The following is a 25,829-nucleotide window of genomic DNA, read 5'->3' as shown; positions in this document are numbered from 1 at the left end:
TATATCTATCATTTGTGCAATTGAGTAATCATTTGTGTAGAATACATTTTAAAGTGGTTTATATATATATATATATATATATATATATATATATATATATATATATATATATATATATATACTTTTTTTCTTTTTGTTAATTCACCTCCCTAAGGCCCAAAAGGCCACTACAGACGAGGAGGTTACTTAATTGTGGTTATAACCCTCTCTCAACTCTATAACTCCGAAACACGAAACTTGACGAACAAGGCCGCTGCGCGGAGAAACAAGTATATATATATATATATATATATATATATATATATATATATATATATATATGTATATATATATATATATATATATATATATATATATATATATATATATATATATATATATATATATATATATATATATATATATATATAAATATATATAAATACTCGCTAAAACAAGGAACCATGGAATCAACATTATCATGATTTTGAAAGAATGTTGACCAGTTTACACTTAGTAAATTTTAACCAAAAATAGCGTGAGTCTTAGTTCTCAATTTTTTTATAGAAATCTTTCACGATTCGGGAGTCAACACCTTAATAGAATCTAGCAAAATTGTACTTTTTGTAAGTTGCAGAGTGGGTTGCGCTTTTTTGCTATATCATAGAGTTTGGATAAATTAGTGGCATTACGTTTTTGAACCTTGTCTAAAAGTGAGAGGACCTCATTAGACAACAATATTTACATTCTAAATGTTGTGTGGCCTGCTCTAGTCTTTAATTTATTATTTTTACAAATACTACCGTGGTTGCTGCTCAAGCGAGTTATCGTTACTTGTTAGACCAACCAATACTCAATATTGTTTAACTCTTCATTCAGCTAAGTTGCATCAACTGTCAAGTGTTCCTTCATGTGCAAAAAACTTTTATTTATCTAGTTTTTTCCTTTAAACAGAGGAACGCACTAAAGATGCGAGATCAGGGTTGGTTTCCCCAAGGCAGCACGTTTATGGGGTATCATCAGAGGGGAAAAAAACATTATCAGCAGGAAATAAGTCCCAATAAAATTGAAAATGACAATAAAGAAATGAAAATCGTTTAATTTGTTATTATATTTCAATTTTTTGTTTTATTTTGATTCAATCCAACTTAATTGATTAAGGTTTCTGGGACAATTTTTACGTTAAATGGCTCTCTATTTAGAAACCAAATGTTTTTGTTTTCAGAAAGTGCCCAACCCGAATCTATACAACAGTGTTTATGTTCATTAATTTCCCCTATGAATAGTTTTTTGATAATTACAAACCACATAAATGAAACCATTTTTCTATTGTTTTGTGTGGGCATGATATATTCTTACAACTTAATTAAGATATCAAATAAAAACAAATAAACTTTTTAACCAAACGGAAGCAGCCATCAGATGACCATGATATCTGTTGCCTTCGATCTGTTAAATCGTATTTGTGCAAAAGAGTTTAAAGGAAATTTCCTTTAGATACGTATCTGTTTTCATATCTTTTTTACCTTGACATTATCTGTGGCTGAAGGAAAGAGATCTTTTGCCAAACTAACTCTGGTCGAGAACTCTCTAAGAGCTATAATGAAACTCTCTTTGAGCTATAAAAGATAGTTTTAATGACTTTAATTGAACAGATATGGCAAAGAAAGTTTATTACGATGTTGTTACTTCCAATTTTGCTGCTAAGAAACCTCATTAAGTAGTGACATGTTTAAAAAACTTGATAAATCTAGAAAAGCTTTTTTCCTCATGTGTATAATGGTGTATACTTGATAAATCTAGAAAAGCTTTTTTCCTACTTTGTATAATGGTATAATAATATCTTATGTACAAATTTTTTAAAATGCCACATCAATCTAACTAGTTCGTACTTGGTTTTCAGTTTTTTAAATAATCTAATAACCGCTTTCTTGCTTTTTATCTCTCTTCTTTGCTTTCAATTAACTCAAATCTTAATTAGTGAATCTTTTCCGAAAATTAAATTTATTACCGCCAGTACCGCCACTACCGCACCAAACGAGCGAACTTTTTTTTTGCTTTTTGTTTGTCATAATTAAAAATGTTTTGATGTATGTCTATTTTGTATGATTATCATAAATTCACTATGCTTTATTAATATAGCCTTTACCAAAAAATGTATACTTTTTGTCTTATCAGTCTATTACCAAATGGCTCATCATTCTAACTAGTTCGTACTGGGATGTAATCGAATTTCAAGTAATTTTTCACTAATTTAATTGAATTGCATTATTTGATCCTGAGTTATTCTAAAATTTTTTAAAATTATTCAGATTTCCAATCTCATTGACCAATTTTTTTATTGGATTTGATGTGAAATTATAAAGTTGTGCGTATTATATATATATATATATATATATATATATATATATATATATATATATATATATATATATATATATATATATATATATATATATATATATATATATATATATATATATATATAATGATCACATACTTGTTGTGATCACATACTTGTTGTGATCATACATCATACTGATCATACATCATACTGATTGTTGTGATCATACAACATACTTGTTGTGATCACATACTTGTTGTGATCACATAATGCACATACATAAAAATTAGTAGTAAATAGCTGTCAAATTTAAATATTTTATCATTAAACATGATTTTTTAGTTTTTTCTTTCTAAAACTTGTCACAATAAAGTTTAAGACAAATGTGTTATATTCATAGCGCATTCTAAAACCATGATATATTTCTTTTTTAGGCTTTTTCACTCATCACTTATACAAAACCAGGAAAAGTCTGAAAAAAAAATTAGAAAAAATTCAGTTAAAAGCAAAATAAAGAGAAAAATATATTCTGGACTTTTTCTGGAAATTTTACCAAAACAATTTTATGGATTTTTAATGTTTTTGATGGATCAATCTAAACATAATAATTATTGACAACTTTGCAGAAAATTATGCTTTTGTAGTCCAAGATAAAATACAAAGCTATCACTGGTACACCCAACAATATTTTTTACATCTATTATAATATAATAAAGACGATGAACTGTACTAAACGTACTAAAACATATCTCTTATTGTTTTATATCAGCCCACATTACACCCATGTGCACCAAATATTTTAACTAATCTTACCCATATTAAGAACAAAATTTCTCAATCTCAAAGTTACATTTAATCACTGTAGTTTGTGCAGGACAGTAAAAAAATGTAAAAGCTTTGTAACAATCTACGCCAACTAGCAATTGAGTCTTAAAGCTGAAAGAAATCATTTTTTCATGTTTCATGGAAAGTTACCATGAGATAAGATCGGCAGTACTGTAAAAAGGTTGACAGCACAAGAAAATTTGAAACAACCAAACCGAAACTAAATTCTTCTGTTTTAGTCCCAACATAAATATATTGAAAATCTATTCTATAAGCTTGCTCTAGTTCTGGTAGAAACTTTATGTTTGAAAAAGCAGAAATGTAAGAATTACTAGTAAAATTGCAAAAACTATTGTGAACTATAACAAATACAGTCAAAATAACTTACACCTTTAATACCTTAAAAAAACTTTTATATTCTTTAGTAAATTTTTAAATTACAGTTAATTTATCTTTATTGTAATTTCTTGTAATAGTTTTATATTATCGTTACTTTAAATATATTAAGTTATAGCTGTTATTTCTCCATTTAGATTTTTAGTGACATTTCAGGTTATAACTAGTTTTTTTTATTAATTTTTTAGCATGTTTCCTTTATATTTAAACATTTTAAATACTTGTATTGAATTATGCATTAAAATAGTATTATAAATGCTTACTTTTATATTTTTGCCATTGTTATTCCTTATTTTATTAGGAAAAACTTTTTTTTTAAATGTCTATTTCAAAATTGCTATATCTCGTCAACTGCTCAATATTTTTTTTAGCTGAAATTTTGCATCCAATGTTTTTTTATAAATAGGAATCATGTCAAGATGAAAAAAAAGAAAGACAATGGACTGGGTAGTTTGATGTGGAATTACCTTAACTAGCAAACTAGGTGTCTGAATAATAGGAAACTGCATAAATTAAATAATAGGAAACTGAATAAATTAAATAATAGGAAACTGAATAAATTAAATAATAGGAAACTGAATATATTAAATAGAAATAAATTAGGTAAATAAGAATCTGAAATGTTTTAGCAAAATATTTAATTGATAAAAGATTTTATTTTATGCAAAACATTTATTGGAGCGATGTTCTCTAGAATTTGTAATGCAAAAGTTGTACAAATATTTTTGATCTAAGCTAAGAATATTATCATTAAAATCTGCGCAATTCTAAATGTGCACAATATTAAATTGCACTGCAGGTTTTCAGTAATTTACCTTTACCATGTAAAAATGTATCTATTTATTTGTAGCAGCATCAAGTTTTATTATTAGATGTTTTGAGGATAACTCATTTGATATTGATGATAATTATGATGATGATGATGATGATGATGATGATGATGATGATGATGATGATGATGATGATGATGATGATGATGATGATGATGATGATGATGATGATGATGATGATGGCGATGATGATAATAGTGAGGAGGAGGAGAAAAAAGATGATCATGAGTTGACAAATATGATGAATTAATATTAATTTAACTTAAATTTATTTATAGTTGTAAGTAATAAAAAATTTATTATGGAATTCATTATTGGTATACAAGGTGCTGATTTTGTGTTGACTGCTGCTGATCAAAATGCTGCCCGCAGTATTGTAAGAATGAAAAGCGGTATCTATTTGTTTTTTTGATATAATTTTTTCATAACTTTTTATAACTTTGTCTAGATACACTTGTATAATATTCTTTAAACGTGAAAAAAAAATTAAACAAAAAAAAAAGTTATTAAAAAAAAACAACAACAATTAACTATAAAGCTTTTAAAAAGCTAGATGTAAAATATAAAATTTAATCTATGCAAACTATTTATTCAAATAACGAAAGAACTTTTTAATACACAATACTCGTGATCAACTCTTTTCAATAGTTTCTAACTTAGTATGTAAAATACAATATAGTCAAAGTAAATAATTTAAAAAAATTTTTATTTTTCTAAATAGTTATAAAAAATTTGTTTGTTTTTTTAATTTAAATCAACACAAAAAAAAAATTTATAATTTTTAAACTTTTCAAATTACAAAAAATGTTTTACAAAAAAGAAGAGTAACAATTGAACTTTTTAAATATACAAATAGAAACACAACACAAAATAACATTTATATGATGAAAAATCTTTTCAATAAAAAGGCAATCTGTATATATATTAAAATAATGGGTCTATATTATATATATATATATATATATATATATATATATATATATATATATATATATATATATATATATATATATATATATATATATATATATATATATATATATATATATATATATATATATATATATATTAACAAAATTTATAATTCAAATATATTTTACAAATAAATAGCAATTTATTTTCTTATTTTCAAATTATATAAGTATTGAGAAAAAACGTCAAATATAGCAAAAATATTTTTAAAAGCAATAAGACATCAAAACAAATGAATGTAAGAAAAAAAATTGACAAAATTTCTCATAGTTCTAGGATACATAGCAAATTAGTTTCTTTATTATACGGAATGATAAAATTCATGAATAAATTACATATCAAAGCTTTCAATTGTTGTTAAATTGTTATAAAAGATGTATTTTTCATCAACTTGTATAAAATTCTGTAGCTAAAAACAACAACCACTCTAAAAAAAAAGAATATAAATTCTATAAAAATTTTAATAATTAAAAAAAGAAAATTGAAAATTTTTTTTTTTTGAGTTTCTTTTTTTTAATTATTGAATTTTCTAGTTTATTTAATTTAACTTGATATTTCGTTTCCAATTTTATTTCCTTTTTTTAAAGATTTTTTTCTCAGTAGATAGGTTAAGCTTTTTGCCACAAATTATTGAGGTAGCCAGTAAAATGCAAACTGTGAACTACAAACTTGTAAAATAAACTATATATATATATACACAACCCTCGGAATTAAGAAAAAGGAGGTCGGCAATAATTTACCAATCTCAATCTTTTAGAGGTCGGCATCAGGTCGGCAAAAATTATTTAAAACAAAGGTCTGACCATAAAGCATAGAAACAAGGTCAGCAATTTTTTGCTGACCTCAAACACTTTCAGGGCGGCAGTTAGGCCAACCCTAATTCCGAGGGTTGTGTGTATATATATATATATATATATATATATATATATATATATATATATATATATATATATATATATATATATATATATATATATATATATATATATTTATGTATGTATATACGATGCGTGCGGTTGCACGCCTTGTTCGTTCACGTTTAAAATACTTTTTTTAGACACAATGACCATGGTAGTTCGCATCTTTTAACTTATAAAGCGTTTCAATAATTGGTAGTCAGTAAAATGCAAACTGTGAACCAGTAAAATGTGAACTTTTTTGCCAACCAAGACATCATAATTTAATGACCACTATATTTATCATATTTAAAAAAATGTTTGCTTATCAATTTTCTTAATTAGAATTTTTAAATAGAATAGAAATTAGAATATAGTCAGGGATTATCTTTTTCTGGATATTTGCGGAGTTCTGAATATTTTTTTCAACTTTTAGTTTTTCCGGATATCCAAAATGTTTTTAATACATGCAAGTTGAAGTATATATTTTTGTAATATATTTATTTTTTAAGCATTTTCACTCATCACTCAGAAAAAATATGAAAAGTGTCAAAAAAAAAATTAGACACAACTTAGCTAAAAGAAAATGAGGGCAAACAAATTCCGGATTTTTTCCGAATATTTTATCCAAACAATTTTCTGGATTTTCAAAATATGACTAGGATGATCTATGTATAGTGGAATTGAATGTATTTTATTTAAATTAGATTGAATTTCTTTTTGCATTTTACTGGCGACCTCAATAATTTTCGGCAAAAAGCTTAACTTATTTATTACGAAAAAAAAAAATCTTAAAAAAAGGAAATAAAATTGGAAACGAAATATCAAGTTAAATTAAATAATCTAGAAAATTCACAAATTAAAAAAAGAAAATCAAAAAATTTTTTTTTCAATTTTCTTTTTTTAATTATTAAAATTTTTTTAGAATTTTTGTATTCTTTTTTTTAGAGTGGTTGTCGTTTTTTGCTACAGAATTTTATGCAAGTTGATGAAAAATACATTTTTTATAACAATTTAACAACAATTGAAAGTTTTGATATGCAATTTATTCACGATTTTTATCAGTCCGTATAATAAAGAAACTAGTTTACTATGTATCCTAGAATTATGAGAAATTTTGTCAATTTTTTTTCTTACGTTTATTCGTTTTGATGTCTTATTGCTTTTAAAAATGTTTTTGCTATATTTGACGTTTTTTCTCAATACTTATATAATTTGAAAATAAGAAAATAAATTGCTATTTATTTGTAAAATATGTTATTTGATTAATAAGTTTTGTAATGACGAATAAATTAAATAAAAGATTAACATGGTTTCTTTTATTAAGGTGTTTATCGCATTTAATGCATGTCTGTAATTGTTTCTTTTATATCGCCCAATTTCCAATGTTAATACGAAAGAGATAACAAACATAATGATTTCTGTTTGAAAAAATGTATTTTAAAACTTAAAAAAAAGTTTTAAATACGTTTCTTAAAATTTTTTTAAAAAAATTCAGAAAATTAACAATGCACTAGCCCACAAGCTTGTGCATTGTTAATTTACTGAAATGTATATACAGTATATAAATGTATATACAGTAGAATCTTGTTAACTTGGGCTCTGAAAAGGTATATATATTTTGTTGGACTTAGCAAATGTTTGAATTAAGCAAAGCTCTTTTTATGTCAGACTTGCTGAAAATGTCTGACTTATCAAGATTTTGAGACTTGTCGGCTCAAAATGACACTGGAATGTTTTGGTATTGGGTGTTTAAAAGCCACATGTAACAAGCTTTATCCAAATACTCATTTAGGGAGACTTGCAGCCTCACCCTTTTTGCAGATGTTTTTTAATTTTTTTGGAATTTTGACTATGATTCTCCTTTGTAGAATTTATATTATATGTATTTTTATGTTATAGTTCTACTTGTTAGCTTTCTTTTAGCAACCTCCAACATTTTTAATAAATAATATTTAATCAAAAATTAACTGAATCGAAGATATCAGTAAAAATGTTAGATTTGCTAACTTACATTTGACGCAAAGGTATTTAAATTTCAACGTTTTGAATTTAATTATTGTAATTTTAGTTTAGTACAGTAATCATTAATAAAACTTTATTGAATAATTAATAATCAAATAATCAAAAACTTAATTGAATCATTAAAAAAACTTAATCGCTTAACCAAACCAAAGATATCAGCGAAGATATTTAATTTTATTTGACGTAATGGTATTCTAATTTGGAGTATTTAAAGTTTGGAAATTTTATTGAAGTATTTGAAGTTTTGTTATTATATGCACTTATATGGAATTCAAAATCAAAGTCCTAGTTAAGCAAAGTTTTTGTCAAAGGGACCCCGAAAAAATACGAGATAGCAAGTGGTCTGACTTAACCAGTGTACAATTTAAGCGGATGATTTTATAGTAAGTTGATAGGGAATGTTCACGGGGAATTGAAAAATTGTCCAACTTATCCAGGGTCCGAGTTAACAGTATTCTACTGTATATCAGGTCTTCACAGAAAGGCATGTGATCGCACACCATTATATGGCCAGGCAAATAATAACTTTGTTTTGACATTTTGATCATGGCTATTTCAGGCTTGGCCAGGAAAGCGTACGATTTCATGTCTTAATATGATGACGCAAATACTATTTGATAACTTGACCATGGCTGTTAATAAGTTTTAAAAATTTGTATGCGTTTTAAAAACGCGCTATAAAAATCTTAACTTAATTATATAGAAACTTAAAAAAACTTATCATTAAAGAAGCAAATAAATTTTTGTAAAAAAAAAGAAGCGAAAAACAAAATAAAAATAGCTTAACTAAAACTAAAATAGCGAAACTAGAATTAAAACTTAACTAAAAAAAATAATAAACTATAACGATAAGATTATCTAAATTACGTTTGGAATAAATAACTTTGAATCGTTTATCTTTACTTATGTTTTTATAATTTCATATTATGCGAAACCCTTTTTAAATAAAATAACAACTTACAACTGACAATTGTTTAATAAACACGTACATTTAAAAGTTTAAAAAAAGATTCTTAACAATTCTTTGCACAAAAAGTAAAAAAAGTAAAAATAATTAAATCGTTTATTTATAAAATTGTTATAATTTTTTTTAATTTAAAAACATTTATAATAAAAAATAAACACTTAATAATAACTTAATAATACTAATAAATTTTAATAAAAAATAATTTTTATAATAAAAAATAGTTTTATAATAAAAAATAAATACATTTATAATAAAAAAACAATACTTAACAATACTTAATAATACTAAGTATAAAATAAAATATACTAAATATAAAATAAAATATAATAAATATGTTTAGCGGCTTTCAAAAAATTTGTCTTTTTTTTCTTTCTTCTCAGCGAAAACTTTAATGATTCTAATATAAAGTTTATTAAAGAGACCTTTGCTGTTTAAAGTCGTCGCTTAAAAATTTTTTTTTTTTTTAATTTTTACTTTTGTTTTACTTATAAAAAAATCTTATATAATTAAATAATATAAATAAAAAATTATACAACTTTCAATGATACTTTAATTAAAATCATTAGCTTCTTTATTTAAAAGCGTTTTGCTAATAAAAAAACATTAGTAAAGATAAACGTGTCAAAATTATTTATTTTCAAAGTAATTAAAAACTAATTATTTCAGAGCATTTATTTAAAACCATGGTTAAATCATCAAAACAAAATATTATTTGCGTGGTCATATAAAGACTTGAAATCGCACACCTTCCTGGCCAAGCCTGCTATTTATATTTTAAAAACACTCTAAATAATAAAGAATTTGTATTATATTTATACGTTAGAATTATACATTAGAAATAAATAACAAAGAAACTTTTATCTTTACTAATGACTTTTATATTAGCAAAATGGTTTTAAACAAAGTAACAAATTACTGATAATGATTTTTATTTAAAGTATTAATGAAAGTTATTAAAGTTTATATTATACAAACAACCCTCGAAATTAGAATCCGCGTTTAACAGTGCCGACCTAAAAGTGTTTGAGGTCAGCAAAAAATTTCCAACCTTGTTTCTATATTTTATGGAAAGACCTTTGCACCAAATTTGTTTTACTAACCTGATGCCGACCTAAAAGAATAAGGTTGGCAAATTATTGCCAACCTCATTTTTCCTAATTCTGATGTTTGTTTTATTTGTAATTCACCTCCCCAAAACAGAAAAGGCCACTACAGATGAGGAGGCTACTGCTTTAGGTTTGTGGTTATAACCCTCTCTCAACTCTATAACTCTGAAACACAAACCTTGACAAACAAGGCTGCTGAGCAGAGAAACAAGTTGATCGCGGTACTACCAGGGATGTGAGTGGTACAAATTATATAAGTATATATTTTTTATAACAAGTGTTATTTGAAAAAAAATATTTATATTTTATAAACAGTGATTTTGAATTTTTTAAAATCACTGCTAATAATTTTTTCGAATATATAGATATTTTTTTAATTTATATATAATTAAAGGCTTACCCAGGAAGTGCATTCGGTCGCGTGCCTTGTTTGTCTATGTTTAAAGTATTTTTTTTAACAACTTGACCATGTTTTTATATAGTAAAACATATTAAGAGTTTGCGACAGAATAAATCTATAAGAAACTAGAAAATCAATTGAACTAAAAAAAAAAAGTTTGTTGAAAAAATAATATACCTAAATATTTTACTGTATTTGTTTTCTTTTTTATTAGGGTGTTAATTATTTTCATTACTAAAATTAATAGAAGTTGAGGATAAAAGCAGATAAGAGTATAACAAAAATAAACAGATTTTTTTATAAACAATTTTTGTGCAACTTTTTCCAGTTATTATATTAAGTAGTGATGTGCCATCGGCAAAGGCCGATTAAGGCTAATTATAGAGTTTAATGTATGTATATAAAGGTAATATCTTAATATTAGGTATGCAACTTGCATATATAAGGTGTGCCTATGCACCTGTTTAGTTTGGCTTAATAGTCAATACCGATGCATTGGCCAATGCCGATTAATCAACCAATGCCATCGGCCGATTAATCGGCCAATGGTTTAGCCAATTAATTGGTTGCTGGTTACCAATAGCATAGGCTAGTAGGTTGAATCACTTCTGATGAATAGGAACATGTTAAATATGTAATTTAAATCTTTAATATTATTATAATACCCTTAAATAAATACATTAAACCTATTGTTAGCCACAATCGGCATTAGCCGATGGCACATTACTAATGTTAAGGAAATACTTTATTATTTGTGCTTGATATACGGACAGTTTTTAAATTTGTTTTTCAAAAGTTTTTGCTAAACTTTACTGTTATTAATGCACAGGAAATCGAGAAAAGTAATTGCAATTTATTTGTAACAATTTTTTTTATTTTTGAACAAGTTTTTCATGTAAAAAAATAAAGTCATTAATACTTATGTTCAAATATAAAATATTTGGTTGTTTTCACTACCCCCATTGAAATAGTCTGGACTTTTGTTGGATTCTCCAAGTTGTGCATCTTAACCTGATAGTTTATTTTGTGATCTACTATTGTTATTGACAGTGCTCCAAAAGATTGTGGGCTAGTGCATGGTTAATTTACTGAACTTTTTTAATGAAATTTTTAGGAGCCTATTTAAAACTTTTTTTTCAGTTTTTAAATACATTTTTTCAAACAAAGCAATTGTTATGTTCATTATCTCTAGTAATTTGTATTAACATTGGAAATTGGGCAATATAAAGGAAACAATTTCAAATAACAAGCCTCCCCAGTTTTATTTTGCAGCAAATTCTTAAAACGCTAACTATACAAAAATGTGGTCAAGTTGTCTAAAAATATTACTTTATAAGTTAAAAGATGCAAAATACCGTGTGTCTAAAAATATTACTTTAAACGTAAACAAAAAAGGCGTATGTTCGCACTTGCCTTCCGGGAAGGCTTGGACAGGCATCAAATGTGGTAAATACATTTATAAAAGAAACTAAGCTATTCTTTTATTTAATTTTTGTTAGTGGTATGATTCTCGCCATGGACATTCCATGTTTGAAGTAAACATCTTATCCAAATAAGCTAAACATGCTTATGCTAATTAACAAATAAATGTAATTATATAAAAAAAGTTATATATAAAAAAATATGCACACATTACAAGATGTATTTATATGGGGACAACATATAACTTGTTGCATTAAAGTTGTGCAAATATATTTTACAAACAGATAGCAATTTATATTTTCGCTTTCCTCTTTAAAAAAACAAATAAAATATAGGAGTATCATTCTTTTTAATGTCAACTTAAAACTGTTTTTTTTTTAAAATAGATTAAATTGGCGTATTTATAAAACAATCATTAAAAAGTAAGTTTTTACTTTGTTTAAAGCGGTTTCCCATAATGCTATATAAAATGAGCGAAGATAAATGATTCGAAATTTATTATTCAAAATATAATAGGGTACCATTGCGGTTCTAAAAATAGATTTTGTTAAACTTTTCGAAAAGCTTTCTGGCGGACAATGCGGACAAACAAAGCAAAATGCAAAGAAACAAAATACCGATTCATAAGCAAATGTATATAAAAGTGCAATAAAACAGTGTTATTAGGATTTATTCTCATCAGATTTTTGAACATTTGCCAGCTGGTGTAATTAAAAAAATATAGGAATAACTAAAAATTCGATGACAAACTTGGAAAAAGGATAAAAGAAATAAGCTTTATAAAGCTTTCGAAATTATACATTTAAACAAAAAGTTTACATCTAGTAGATTTTCTTGTCGAAAAGAATAAAAATAATATTAACATAGATGCAAATAATATGTATAATCATCATAACAAAGAAATTGTAAACTCTTTATTAATTCTGATATAAATATAGAATGCAGCATTGTTGATTTTAATACTGAAAATAGCCATGATTTTATTGTTGAGTTTTTGTATCATTTAATCTTTTATTGTATGAAAATGAAAAATTTTATCGCTTTAATGAATATCAATTTTCTACTTTAATGATTTTTAAGATTTATGTACTTTAAGATTGTTTTCTTGTCTTTAAAAGACTTGCTTTTACAGAAACAAACAACTATTTATATTGCATTATTTTTAAGTGTGTGAAAAGTTTACAAAAGAAAAGGCCATGCAATTAAAAAGAATTGTAAAAAGCTTGAGTTTATTTTGAACAGTTCAATGAACATTTATTTAGATTCGAATAAAAATAAACAATTAAATCAAAAGTTCAGATTATTTAATGGAGTAATGCTTTATTTATTGGCACTAGCATTTTAATTAGTTTATGTTACTTCATAATTCGTTTTAACAATGCTTGTGTGCTTGAATATCTTTGTAAAGTTTAAATTTTGTTTATTTTGTTATTTTTTATCGCTAATTTCAATTTTTCACTTTTTTTTTCTGTGTGTATAAAGATTCCTTTGTGTAATCTTTATACAAGTACTAATACAAAAAAAAAAGTAAATTTAAAATATTAAAAACCATTTTAAACAAATTTTTCAAAGTTGGAATTTAGGCTTTCTAAAAATTATGGATTAAAACTTATTCATAAACATTTTTGTAAATATGTACTTATTTTATTTGGTCGCAATTTTTAAAAAGAAATTTATATACTTATTAACTAAATATATTTTTAATATTTTCATTTAAAAAATATCATTTTAACAGTCAATTTTTTTCTAACCTTGTCAAATTGGTTTTGTTTAAGCGTTTACTCTCAGGTGCTAAATACGAAGGAGAGGTAGTTAGTTAACTTTTGGAAAATATACCCACCCTGAGCATATTAAAATTCATTAAATTCATTCGTTTATTAAATTTCACTTATTGCCAAAGAAAACTGATAAATCTACTCTACTGATAAAAATAAAAACTTATGAATAATCAGGCTTTAAAATTTCAAATTTAAACTAAATGATCAAAATGAAAACTTTCATTGTAATCAGCTCTTAAAAATTCACCAACACTAAAAAAGAATTCAAAAAGTTATTGAGAGTTTGTATTGAAAACTGAATAGCTTGTATTGTTGTTATACATTTTTGAGTTGTTTGTCTGCATCTCGATCCTAGAATCCTTAGTTTTAATTTATTCAATATATGCGTGACGAAAGCAAAACAGTACCCTATTAAAAACTTGATTTAAATAATTATAGCCTTTTTCACTGTTTTTTTTGGTTGCATTTTTGAAATGTTCAAATTCTAAAACATGTTAATAACCGTGGTCCAATTGTCAGAACAAAGTTATTATTTGCTTGGTTATATAATGGTGTGCGATCGCACACCTTCCTGTAAAGGCTTGATATACATTTATATAATTTTATATATATGTATGGGCCTTTACACCCAGCATATAAAATCCTGTATATATAGGCCTTTTTAATAAATTTCTGCATGGGCTTTTCAGAGTTACCAGGCTTCTGGTGGAAATATCAAAAATTAACATCAAAACATAATAATTTAATTTAAAATAAAAACTCATGCAAGACAAAAAATCAAAACAGCAACAGAAAACTGTAGAGCTTTAATAGTTTTCAAAAAGCTATTTGAATTTTTAGTTTTATATTTTCAATTAAAAACTTTTTAAAAGTGAAGTATATACTTTTAATTTGCAATACTTTTAAAATGCGTTTTCAATTTATATATGTAAAATATGACTTAATTAAAGCAAAAACAATAGATATACGCATATTTAATAATTTAACTTAAATTTCTTTATTATAAAAATAAAAACCTGTTTGTTTAAATTTTAGTTGAGTCACACTTTCACAATTTTAAGAATATCAAACTTATTCGTTCAAGTTTTAATTACGTCTTAGTTAAAACTTGAATGAATGAGTTCAATACTTTAAAAATTTTGAAAACTCTCTCTCTAAGCAAGAGAACAAGTAGTTATAAGAAAAATCTTTTCTTAACTACGCGCTTTTTTGCTTAGAGCTATTTCAGTGCAATTTTTAAGCATTTCAAATTAGAAAAAAACATTTTCACAAAGAAAAGTAGCGATTGAACTCTTTATATATGAAAATAATATTTATAAAATAATCAATCATTTTATTAAAAAAGAGATCTAAAATAGAGTTTAAAAAAGTATATATAAAGAGTATATATTAAAAAAATGTTAAAAAAATTTGGTAAAATGAAACGTTCTTTTTAACAATTCTAATAGAAAACATTAGATTGCTTTAAAAGACAAATGTCAGAAGTGCAATCGTTGCTGACAATTGTTTTTCTGATACATGATATGATACAAAACATTACAATGTAACTAACAAATCTATTACTACAGGGTTCCCACTCCTCTTTAAAAACCTTAAATATCCTTAAAAAATAAAAACCTCCTCAAATGTTCTTAAATAACCTTCAAAAAAGTTAAAATTTGACTGCACTCCTTAATTTCTATTTATTTAAAAAAATTTTTTTAATCATTTAGAGAATTTTAATTAAGTGAATGGATTTTATTTATTAATAATAAAGAAAATATATAGTTTTTTGATAGTTTGAAAACCTATATTTTTATTAAATATATATATATATATATATATATATATATATATATATATATATATATATATATATATATATATATATATATATATATATATATATATATATCTATATATATATATATATATAAAGTAATATATTAATTTATAATAATTCCTCTGTTTATATTTAGAATTTATTGAAAAAAAATAAGATTTTGTTTTTAATATAATTGTTTTCTCCTTAATTGTCCTTATTTTTTCTTTTAAAAAATTGTTGTTCGCAACTAAATCTCTTTAAAAATTTGGAAAATATCTCCTTAAATCTCCTTAAAATCCTTACTTTTAGCCTCAGTTTTAATAGTGAGAACCCTGTACTAAAACCTAGTCAGTTATAATAATTGTATTTTCTCCATGAGCTTTTTTATCTAAATATCAAAAACCCTTGTGCAAATGCTGATCGCCTGCAAAAGTATTATCATTGCAGGCAACTTGCATCACACGCCAAGTTTGTTTAATCAGGCGTTTCCCCGCTCTACACTAATTTATTCCTATATATATATATATATATATATATATATATATATATATATATATATATATATATATATATATATATATATATATATATATATATATATATATATATATATATATATATATATATAGAGGATATTCTAACATTTACTTATTGTATAAATATTTTTCTAAACTATTATATTTTATAATTTATTATAAAATACAGTAATTTTATAAATATCACTAATTAGTGTTCATATGATCATAGTAAAAGTAACTTAACAAAAGTATAAGATAATAAAAATGGTAAAGATGAATTTGAATTATAAATAGCAACTTAAAATGGCTTTATTTCATAGATTTGGATAAAAACTACGAATTAGGTAAAAATTTAATGATGACAGTATGTGGAGAATCAGGTGATACAAATAACTTCGCTGAATATATTGCTAAAAATATACAACTCTACAAAATGAGAAATGGTAATTTATATTTTTTATTTGTACTCTTTCTCTCTTTTTTATGTTTTCTATTTATCAATACTTTTATATAAATATTGACCCCCTCTTAAAAGAAAAAAAAATGTTCTTGTTAATCAATGTTGACCATTTAAAAATAAAAAAAAAACTTGGCACCGAAAACTATAAGCAAAATACTGTTATAACTTTTTGTTAATTTTTGACTTGATTTTTCATGATTTTTATAATTTTTATTTAATTGCAATTAAAGTTTATTAGTTTGTAATTTATTATCTTATTAGCAGTTTCACTTTTAATTTTATTTCAAATAATTTAGAATCAAATAGAAATAACTTTAAACAATTTTCTATATTGCATAATATATTAAAACTATAGTCTACTTATTTCGATAATTTTTTAATTACTAAAATTTTTGGATTTTTATTTGACTCTTATTTAATATTAATACTATATGTATTTATAGTTTTCGTAGCTTTAAATTTTAACTTCATAATTTCTTCAAGAATTCAATTGTTTTTTGAAATGGTTATTAATCATTTTTTTCAGATTATAATTTAGGAAATAATTCATAAATATATGTATTATTCTTACTAACTTTGTTTTTTTTTTATCTTTTATCAATAAATTTATTAGGATTTTTTATTTTTACTTTACCATCTACCACTCGTATTTCATTAACTTTTGGATTATCATTTTTTATATGATTATCGATAATAGTATTTGGGTTTTTAAATTTTAAAAGTTCTTATTTAAGTATATTTATGCCAACAGGAGCTCCTTTAGGTCTTTCTCCTTTTATTAGTATTTATAGAATTAGCTAGTCATATTTCTAGACTTATAGCCTTAGGAATGCGTATAAAAGCTAATTTAACAACTGGTCATATTTTATTAGCACCTCTTTCTGATTTTATATTTAAAATGATATGCTTTTCTTCCACTTCTTTTCTTCTTAACAGAACTCTTATTTTGCTAACTACAGTAACTATGGTAGCTGTTTTTGTTCAAAATTTGTTGACTGGCAGATCCAAGTTTAAAATAATAATAATATCAATTCCTGAACTTTCCTAAAATAACAAAGTTTTTGATTAACACAAATCCTTCAAAAAACTACTGAGCAAATTAAAAGTAAATGAAAACCTTAAATCGCCTGTGGAATTCTTAAATCAACAACTATTAAAAACAGACTAAATAAAAAAAAGACTATATAAAAAAATGTATACAGTTAAATATTCTTAACACTGAAATTCAACATTTCAATCTATAAAAAAGAAATTAGTTATTTCACTCTATAAAAAAGGCTTTTAAATGGACCACACCAAGTTTGATTAATTTTACAAATGAGACCTTGTTTTTTTGTCAGAAAGTCGTCTGGAAAACTATTTTTTTTCAATCTATTTTTTCTTAGCCTCAGTTGCATGATTGAATACTGTTTTTGGCGTGTTCACTAATAAATGTTACAAATATGACCACATAGCTCACAAGGACTGAAAGAGTTGATAGGAGACATTTTGTTTATAAAATATTGAACTTTCTGAATGTATCTGATCAAGCTATTATCAAAACTTCTAAAAGACTAAATGCTCTGAAAAAAGAAAGCTAACTTTGATGCATTAAATAAACTGTTTGGCATGACAAAGATAAAAGGTGAATAGTTGTGCAAAGAGGATAAACATTTCCATAAGCTTCAAATTGAGAGCAAGGGCCAACTTGGTTATTCCACTAGCAAACCTGATTCCAAAAAGAGCGCAGACTCATCCAATATGATAACAGACATCAAAAAAGCAAAAGGAAGGATAACCTAACAAGGATTGCAAGCTACTTGTTACAAGCCTAAAGCTATCATCCTGCAGAGCATCGAATATGTCAGCTTTTCAATTTTTTCAATTTCAGCCAATTTATGTTAATCAGCAACCTTTGAATAGCTGTTTAAAGCGCTGGGCATTGTACATAGGAGAAGAAAAACTAACATATAACCTTTTGTTTAAGTGTGGGTAAGGATAGGAGGGGCTTGTAAATCTGGAATGGTAATCCTCTTACTTTTAGTAACACAACATAAAGACTCAATCTAAGTCTTCATAAGTTTTAATTAAATGCCATTTTTAGTGCACTAAATAGCATCCAATTGTAAAAATTAGTTTTAACTCCTCCATTATATAGATTTTCCTTTAAATTTTATATGTAATCAAAAATGTATACATAAAATAATAGTAAAATTGATAGCAATATGATTGTTTTAGTTTTAATTACAATACTTATGTTACTTTAATTATGTTACTTTAATTATAATACTTATAATAATTACAGTATTTATGACAAACATATTTTTGTTAGGGTATGAGTTGACTCCGCATAGTGGTGCTAACTACGTGAGAAAAACAATGGCTGATTTTTTACGTAGCAGGGTATATATTCTTATATTAACTCTGAATACATTTTTGAAAATAAACAACATGATCAATCTTTAATTATAATTTTTAGACACCATATCAAGTTAACTTATTATTATCTGGTTGTGATGATGAAGGTAGACCAGCACTTTACCACATGGACTATTTAGGAGCAATGGTCAAAGTAATAATAAATGTTATAATTTTAATAGTATAAGTTACAATTTTAAGTACACACCAGTATACTTAAAGTTATAACTTTGTTTTAGAATTGTTAAGTTATTTTTTCAATATTTCAACAATTTTTTATGAGTTTTAATTCTTCAAGTAAAGCAAAGTTTTGATTTTCATTTCAATTTTATTGTTTTTAGGTTCCTTTTGGTTCTCATGGTTATGGATCATTTTTTTCACTTAGCACATTAGACAGACACTGGAGAAGTGGTATTTTTTTTTCTTCTCAAATTTAAGTGTTATAGGAATGTTGTTACTGAAATGCAATCATTTTATAAATACAATGTTTTCTTAAAATCACTTTTGTTTAGCACTTAAACTATTTTGATTTATTTTTACATTTAAAAGTACTTTAGTTAATTATTTTATTTTATGATATTTTAAAATTAAAAATTGTTATTATGAGTAATATTTTTTATTATAACTATTGAATCCACTGTATAGGTTAAAAACTTAAAATGTTTTTTTTATTCTCTAGGTATGTCTCGTAATGAGGTCATGGATTTAATGAAAAATGTAATAGCTCAGGTAAGTCATTGTGTATAATTGGTTTTTTATGTGTTTAGGTTATTCCAAATAAATTTAAGTTATGCTAGACAAAATGCCATCTCAGATTTTATAATTTTTGGTACACTAGCTTATATTCAAGAAAAATAACTGCACTCCAAATTTTAGCATTTAACTCCTTACGATTATGAAAGTATTTATATTCTCAATTTCTTTCTTGGCCTATTTTTTCTTTCCTATTTTTTTTTTTATCTGTTAAGCATAAGGGATCACACAATTAGATTTAACTTACGTGATATTTGTTTAATAATGTAGAAAGTTTGTACCTAGTTATTTTTTGGATGAAGAACTTAAAATTGACCACAAAACCAAAGTTTCTATGTGAAAATTCAATCTGAAAATAATGTAAAATTTTTTTTAATTTTCTGATGACCTGTACAAAAACAGTATAAATTAAGTTGTCTCAAAGATATAATTCTGAAATTTTTCTTATGGTTGTATATGTGATGAGTTCTTTCAAGTAAAAAAAGACTACAAAGGTTTTCTTTTTTATTTAAAACTGATTTTTTTGCATTGAAAGTTTCATAGTAATCAACACAGAAAATTATAAAATAAAAGATGAAAATTAAAAAAGTATTAAAAGTACTTAAAAAAAAAAATTAAAAAAAAAAAAAATCTTAAAAAGTTTGATTGTTAATAAAAGTATTTATTTGTTTTTGAAGTTTGCATATCTGTTTTCAATGCTTTGGTGCTCAATCTTGCTTAATTTATATTGTCTTCCTGTGACAGTTGTTAGAATATAAATTGTCAGTAAGTGTGATGGAATCCGACACATATTATGTCTTAAAAACCAATAAAATGACTTTAAGAGGTACAACCTAATTAGTCTGATCCTCAGGTTGTTTTTATAGTTCAAGCAGGCCTTGGCGGGAAGCAAGAGCTTTAGCTCACACTCTTGCCTACACTACTCTAACAGCGATGTATCCAGGCCAATTTTGATACCAGTATGGGCCCCCAATTTTCTGCCCAAACTCAATTTAAAACAATTTTGTATTAGCACCAAGTTTGTCATAAAAAATTAAAATAAAACAATTCTTTATTACTTATTGTCTTGCTATTTTGTAATGACAAAATTTGTTATGGTAATTAAAAAATTGCTAGTAATATCGTTTAGAAAAAGCAAAATTTAAAAAACGACTTTTAAAATTTGTTATGATAATTACAAAATTGCTATTAATGTCGTTTAGAAAAAGCAACATTTAAAAAATGACTTTTAAAACAGATTATAAATGTATTTTAAGTCAATCAGAATGCTTAATTCAAATTCATGTGGATGCAATATGGATTTTTAAAATTAGATTAAAATGTAAAACGCACGTTTTGATTGCATTAAAATTTGAAACGCTTAGCATTTTTATATTTTAAAATAAAAACATTAACTTGTTTAAAATATATGAAATATATTTAAAATAATGTGATTAAACTCTATAAGTTTTGAACTTTTCTATTTTAAATAATAGCAAAATCGCATTAAAAATATTTTAAATAATAAAATAAAAGTTTTTTAAAACATAATAACATTATAATAATCACGTCAAAAAACATGGTTTGAAAAGTAAAAGAAGAACAAAAAAAAAAAGTTATTAACTTTTGAATGAATTTATTGAAATTTTGAATGAATTGACCTTGTTATGCAATAAATAGGCTATGTAATAAATCTTTTTAGTCTATATAAAAGAAACATACAAATATTGTTTATTAAATGTTATAGTTATTGCTTGTTTATGAAATGTTATAGTTAATTTCATTATATTTCACTCTCTCAGGAGAAGCAATAATGAAATAAATTTGATTTTATTCTTTATGAATAGTATGTGAATAAAACATATAAGTGAAAATTAGTGGCGAATCAATGTTGGTGTTAAAGTTGTCATATTGTAATAAATGTAACATTAATGACTATTTTGGTTAGTTGTTTTTATTTTTATTTTGAAAAACGTATAATACTAGGGCGAGGTATATTATATATAAATCTTTTAAATTTGGGTTCTAGAAAAAAAACAGGTCCTCTAAATGTAGACAGGATATGCCCAGTATGCCCAAAAAATTTCTGGATACGTCACTGCCTAAAATGGTTTATGTGAGCAATTTATGGATCTCGCAAAAGTATAATTTTTTCTCTTAAATTATCATTGTAACTAAAATGAAAAACACTAAAGTTATTTTTATAAAAAAATAAAATACTTTTGCGAGAGCCATAAATTGATAAATTAATATTAATTAATATAATATTGGCAAAATATAAAATTGTTACACTTTAAATTATTGCATAATAGTTTTTATTTTATGTAATGAATTATATATTTTATATATTAATTACTTTAATATATATTCACTTTTATTGTGAAGTATTTAATTGCTGTAATAATTCTTAAAATGCCTATGTTCTATTACAGTAAGAAAATATAAAACATTTTTTATTAGCAGTAAAACCCTTTATAGTTCTTTGTCAAATTTTTTATCTAATAAGTAATGTTGTTAATAAATAAATGGATAGCTTGTGTGAAAACCTAAAAACAATACTTGTCTATAGAATTTTTTCGCAGCGTAATAAATGACGTTTGTTATGTATATATTCTTGTAAAATTAAAGATTAGGGGTGTCCTGGATAACATTTTTATATTATCTGATTGGATATTGAATACTTAAAAATTATATGGCCGGACATCTGGCTGGATAATGTAATTCAAATCCTAAAATATATTTTTTATAATGAAAAAAAAAATTACCATAACAAACCTTCAAAATGGCGACTTTTGTTTAGAAGCTTTTCAAAATTAATGATAGTTGTGATTTCACAGCAATTTGCATTCCATGTGTAAATCAGATAAGCAGGGGATGTAATAAATCTGGTCAGAAGTCATTTTCCGCTCCATAATCTCCACTGCATAATCTCTCAAAAAAATTTCATTGTAATTGTATGAAGAAGAAAAATATTTAATCTTCTTCAGCTGCAAAAGGAGGTTCAAATTGTATTGTATTCTGATTTCTTTTGTAAAAGCTGCTCAAGGGGTTGATGTTTTCTTTAATCATTCGATTATAGAAAAAAAAAATAATGACCTTTTAAAATCATTGGAAACATGAAGAGAAGTTTCAAAAGCTAAAAGAATTAGCACTTAAGTTATTAGCACCATCTGCATCCACTGTATTTTCGGAAGATTGTTTTCATTGTTTATGAGAAAAAGGGATTAAAGCTACATCAACATGGAGAAATGTTAATTTCTCTGCGTTGAGATAAAAGAAATATAAATGAGTGATAAACTGATGTATTTGTTGTGCACATATAATTTTATTAGTATTTCGATAGTAATAATAACAATACTGAATAGAAGCCATTAATATTAGATTTTTTAAAATATAATATTGCTAGATTTCTTTCAAATTTCAAATGACATGAACACGGTATACAAAAAACCGAATAAAGTTATTATCTGGCCAGATATTGGATACCGAATAATACTTCTATCTGGCCCGGTTATCCAGCCGGATAGTTTATTCAAGACACTCCTATTAAAGATACAAACATGCTTGTAACAAGTATAAACCAAATTTTTTATTTAATAAGCAATTTTTAATGAATAAACAGATAGTTTGTGCTTAAACCAAAAGCTTGTGTAAGAAACTGTTAAGATAAGCAGCTCGCATAGCTTGCAATTTTCATTTTCAGAAAGCTTTTCTCTGCTCTTGCGCTCATTTACTTCTGCGGAGGCCTGGTTCAAGCATATAAGTGTGATGGAACTTAACACTTATTATCTCAAGTATGCAAGTGTGATGGAACCCAACACATTATCTCAAGCATACAAATGTGATGGAACCCAACACATATCTCAAGCAAACAAGTGTGATGGAACCCAATGCACATTATCTCAAGCATAAAAGTATTTCAAGGCTTGTATTAACAAATAAGTTTTCTTAAATATTTCTATCAGCTTGGAAATCAAAAACAAATAAATATTCAAATTGTTCAAAAAAAATTTTCTGTTTTTGTGCTACTTATAGGAGTGAAATTGTGATAGCTGCATGTGTCTGTTACAGTTTTTGTAGTTTTGTATCTTAGCTCCATTTTGTTTTTGATTATATTTGACTCCTTAGGTATGTAGTAAAAACTCATTTGGCAAAATCAAATATTATTGATGCCGTAAGTATATTGATGCCATAAGTATATTGATGCCATAAGTATATTAATGTCATAAATATATTGTTTGTTGTTCTATAAAAGCTAGCAATTAATATTAGTCTTTTTAAAATCCCACCAATACACCTCAGAGTTATATTAGATGGTACTAAGGCCGTTTGTTGCTTTTTTTTATCATGCTAAGATAATCTTTGTTCTTTTGGACATTTCTTGAGATTTTTTGATCTGCCGAGTGTTGTACTGATTCATTTTCTAGAAAGTATTCAACAGTATAATTAACATTGTTGTCTGTCGATCATTGACTAGTGATTGACAGACAGTGAGTGACTTTAGTGTTTGACAAAGTGAAACTTTTAAAACATGCACACAAAAAAAGTCATAATATAAATAGCAAAAGTCCTAAAATAGAGTCTCCTGGAACTCCACCTTTTACTACTAATGAACTTAAAAGAACTCTGTCACAAGAAAACCATTTGTATATCAATTAAAAGATCTTATCCAATCAAGTTATTTGTTATTTATTCTGTAAGCTGTTAGTTTACTAAACAGGTGCTTTTATCTCTGCTTTTCTTTGTCTTCTTTTTTTAATTTATTGTCAATAAACAACATTTCAGCAAGCTCAGTGGATCATGTCTGTTCAAGCTCAAACAAAAATTCTCATCTAGTTTTTACCTTGCTTATCGCACAAGATTTTAATTTATTTTTTTGCTTTTTGTTAACTCTCAACAAAATTTTAAAAAATTATTGGTTGCAGCTTTCTTAGGAGTGAATTTGTTAAAAAAAAATGATTTTCTCACGAAGTTATGAAGCTAATTTATTATTCAGCGTTTTTTTTATCAAGTCAAGTATTTTTTCTTAAAAATTTTTTTTATACGTGGCATTTATTCTATTTTAAAAAGTTGAAACTCTTTGAAATAAATTTAAGATTTTTAATGTGGAGTTGTGTAAACAAAGTAATTTTAAGTGATAAAAATTTTGAATTATTTGTTATTAATTTGATTTAAAATTATGTTAAATATTAATTTTATTTAAGAAATGTTGTTTATAAATTTTTATATTTTTATTCCAGGTTCAAAAGCGCTTTATTGTGAATTTGCCATCATTTAGTATTCGTATAGTTGACAAGGATGGAATACATGATATGGGATCTTACACTCCAGATAAAATTTCTGTTTGAGCCAAACCCTTAAATAGTTTTATGGCTGTTCAAACATTCTGTCTGATTTTTTTAGAAGGAAAGTGGACAAAGTTTTACTAGATATCATTTGAGAGATTTATAAAATTTTACTAAATCTACCCAAAACCAAGTATAATCATGTAAAAATTATCAATTGTAATTTTGAAATAAAAAGCGTTATATAACATACTATAGTTTGGTGGGACCTAAAAATATTACAAAATATCATGGAGTTAAGAAAAAAATATGGCATATTGTTTGAACAGTTTTATATTTATCTATTTTTCCTAAATTTGCTTGTCATATTTTTGCTTTTGCTAAGTAAATAAGATGCATTTTTGAATGATCATTAACAATCGTTTTTATTTTGTAAAAGTTTTATGGCATGTGTTACTTTTGGAAGTTTTATGAAAAAAAAAAATGTAAGCAGTATTGTATTAGCTAAAATGAATATAAATTAAAGTTCTTTGTTTTTTATTATATTTAAATAACCAGTTGTTGATTATTTTTATTAGATTTTTAATTATGGTTATTATATTTTCAGTTCTGCTCAAAGTGACAAAAAGAACTCAATCTTAAATTGTTTATAAAATAGATATAAAAAAAAGATTTCTTTTTAATTCTTTTTAA

General features: G+C 24.8%; 1 protein-coding gene across 1 annotated transcript; it reads left to right on the top strand.

Annotated features, from left to right (window-relative positions):
* The first annotated feature begins 4,626 nt into the window (after positions 1-4,626).
* LOC124807022 (proteasome subunit beta type-2) lies at positions 4,627-25,661 on the top strand. The gene is made up of 7 exons (XM_065813989.1): positions 4,627-4,766; positions 16,583-16,705; positions 19,034-19,104; positions 19,181-19,273; positions 19,461-19,530; positions 19,799-19,848; positions 25,092-25,661. Exons 1-7 carry the CDS (start codon positions 4,676-4,678, stop codon positions 25,197-25,199), a joined length of 606 nt encoding a protein of 201 aa, XP_065670061.1. The 5' UTR covers positions 4,627-4,675; the 3' UTR covers positions 25,200-25,661.
* The last annotated feature ends 168 nt before the right edge of the window (positions 25,662-25,829 follow it).

This window comes from Hydra vulgaris, chromosome 12 (genome assembly GCF_038396675.1).
Source record: "Hydra vulgaris chromosome 12, alternate assembly HydraT2T_AEP".
NCBI lineage: Eukaryota > Metazoa > Cnidaria > Hydrozoa > Anthoathecata > Hydridae > Hydra > Hydra vulgaris.
This window is presented reverse-complemented; position numbering and strand designations above follow the sequence as displayed.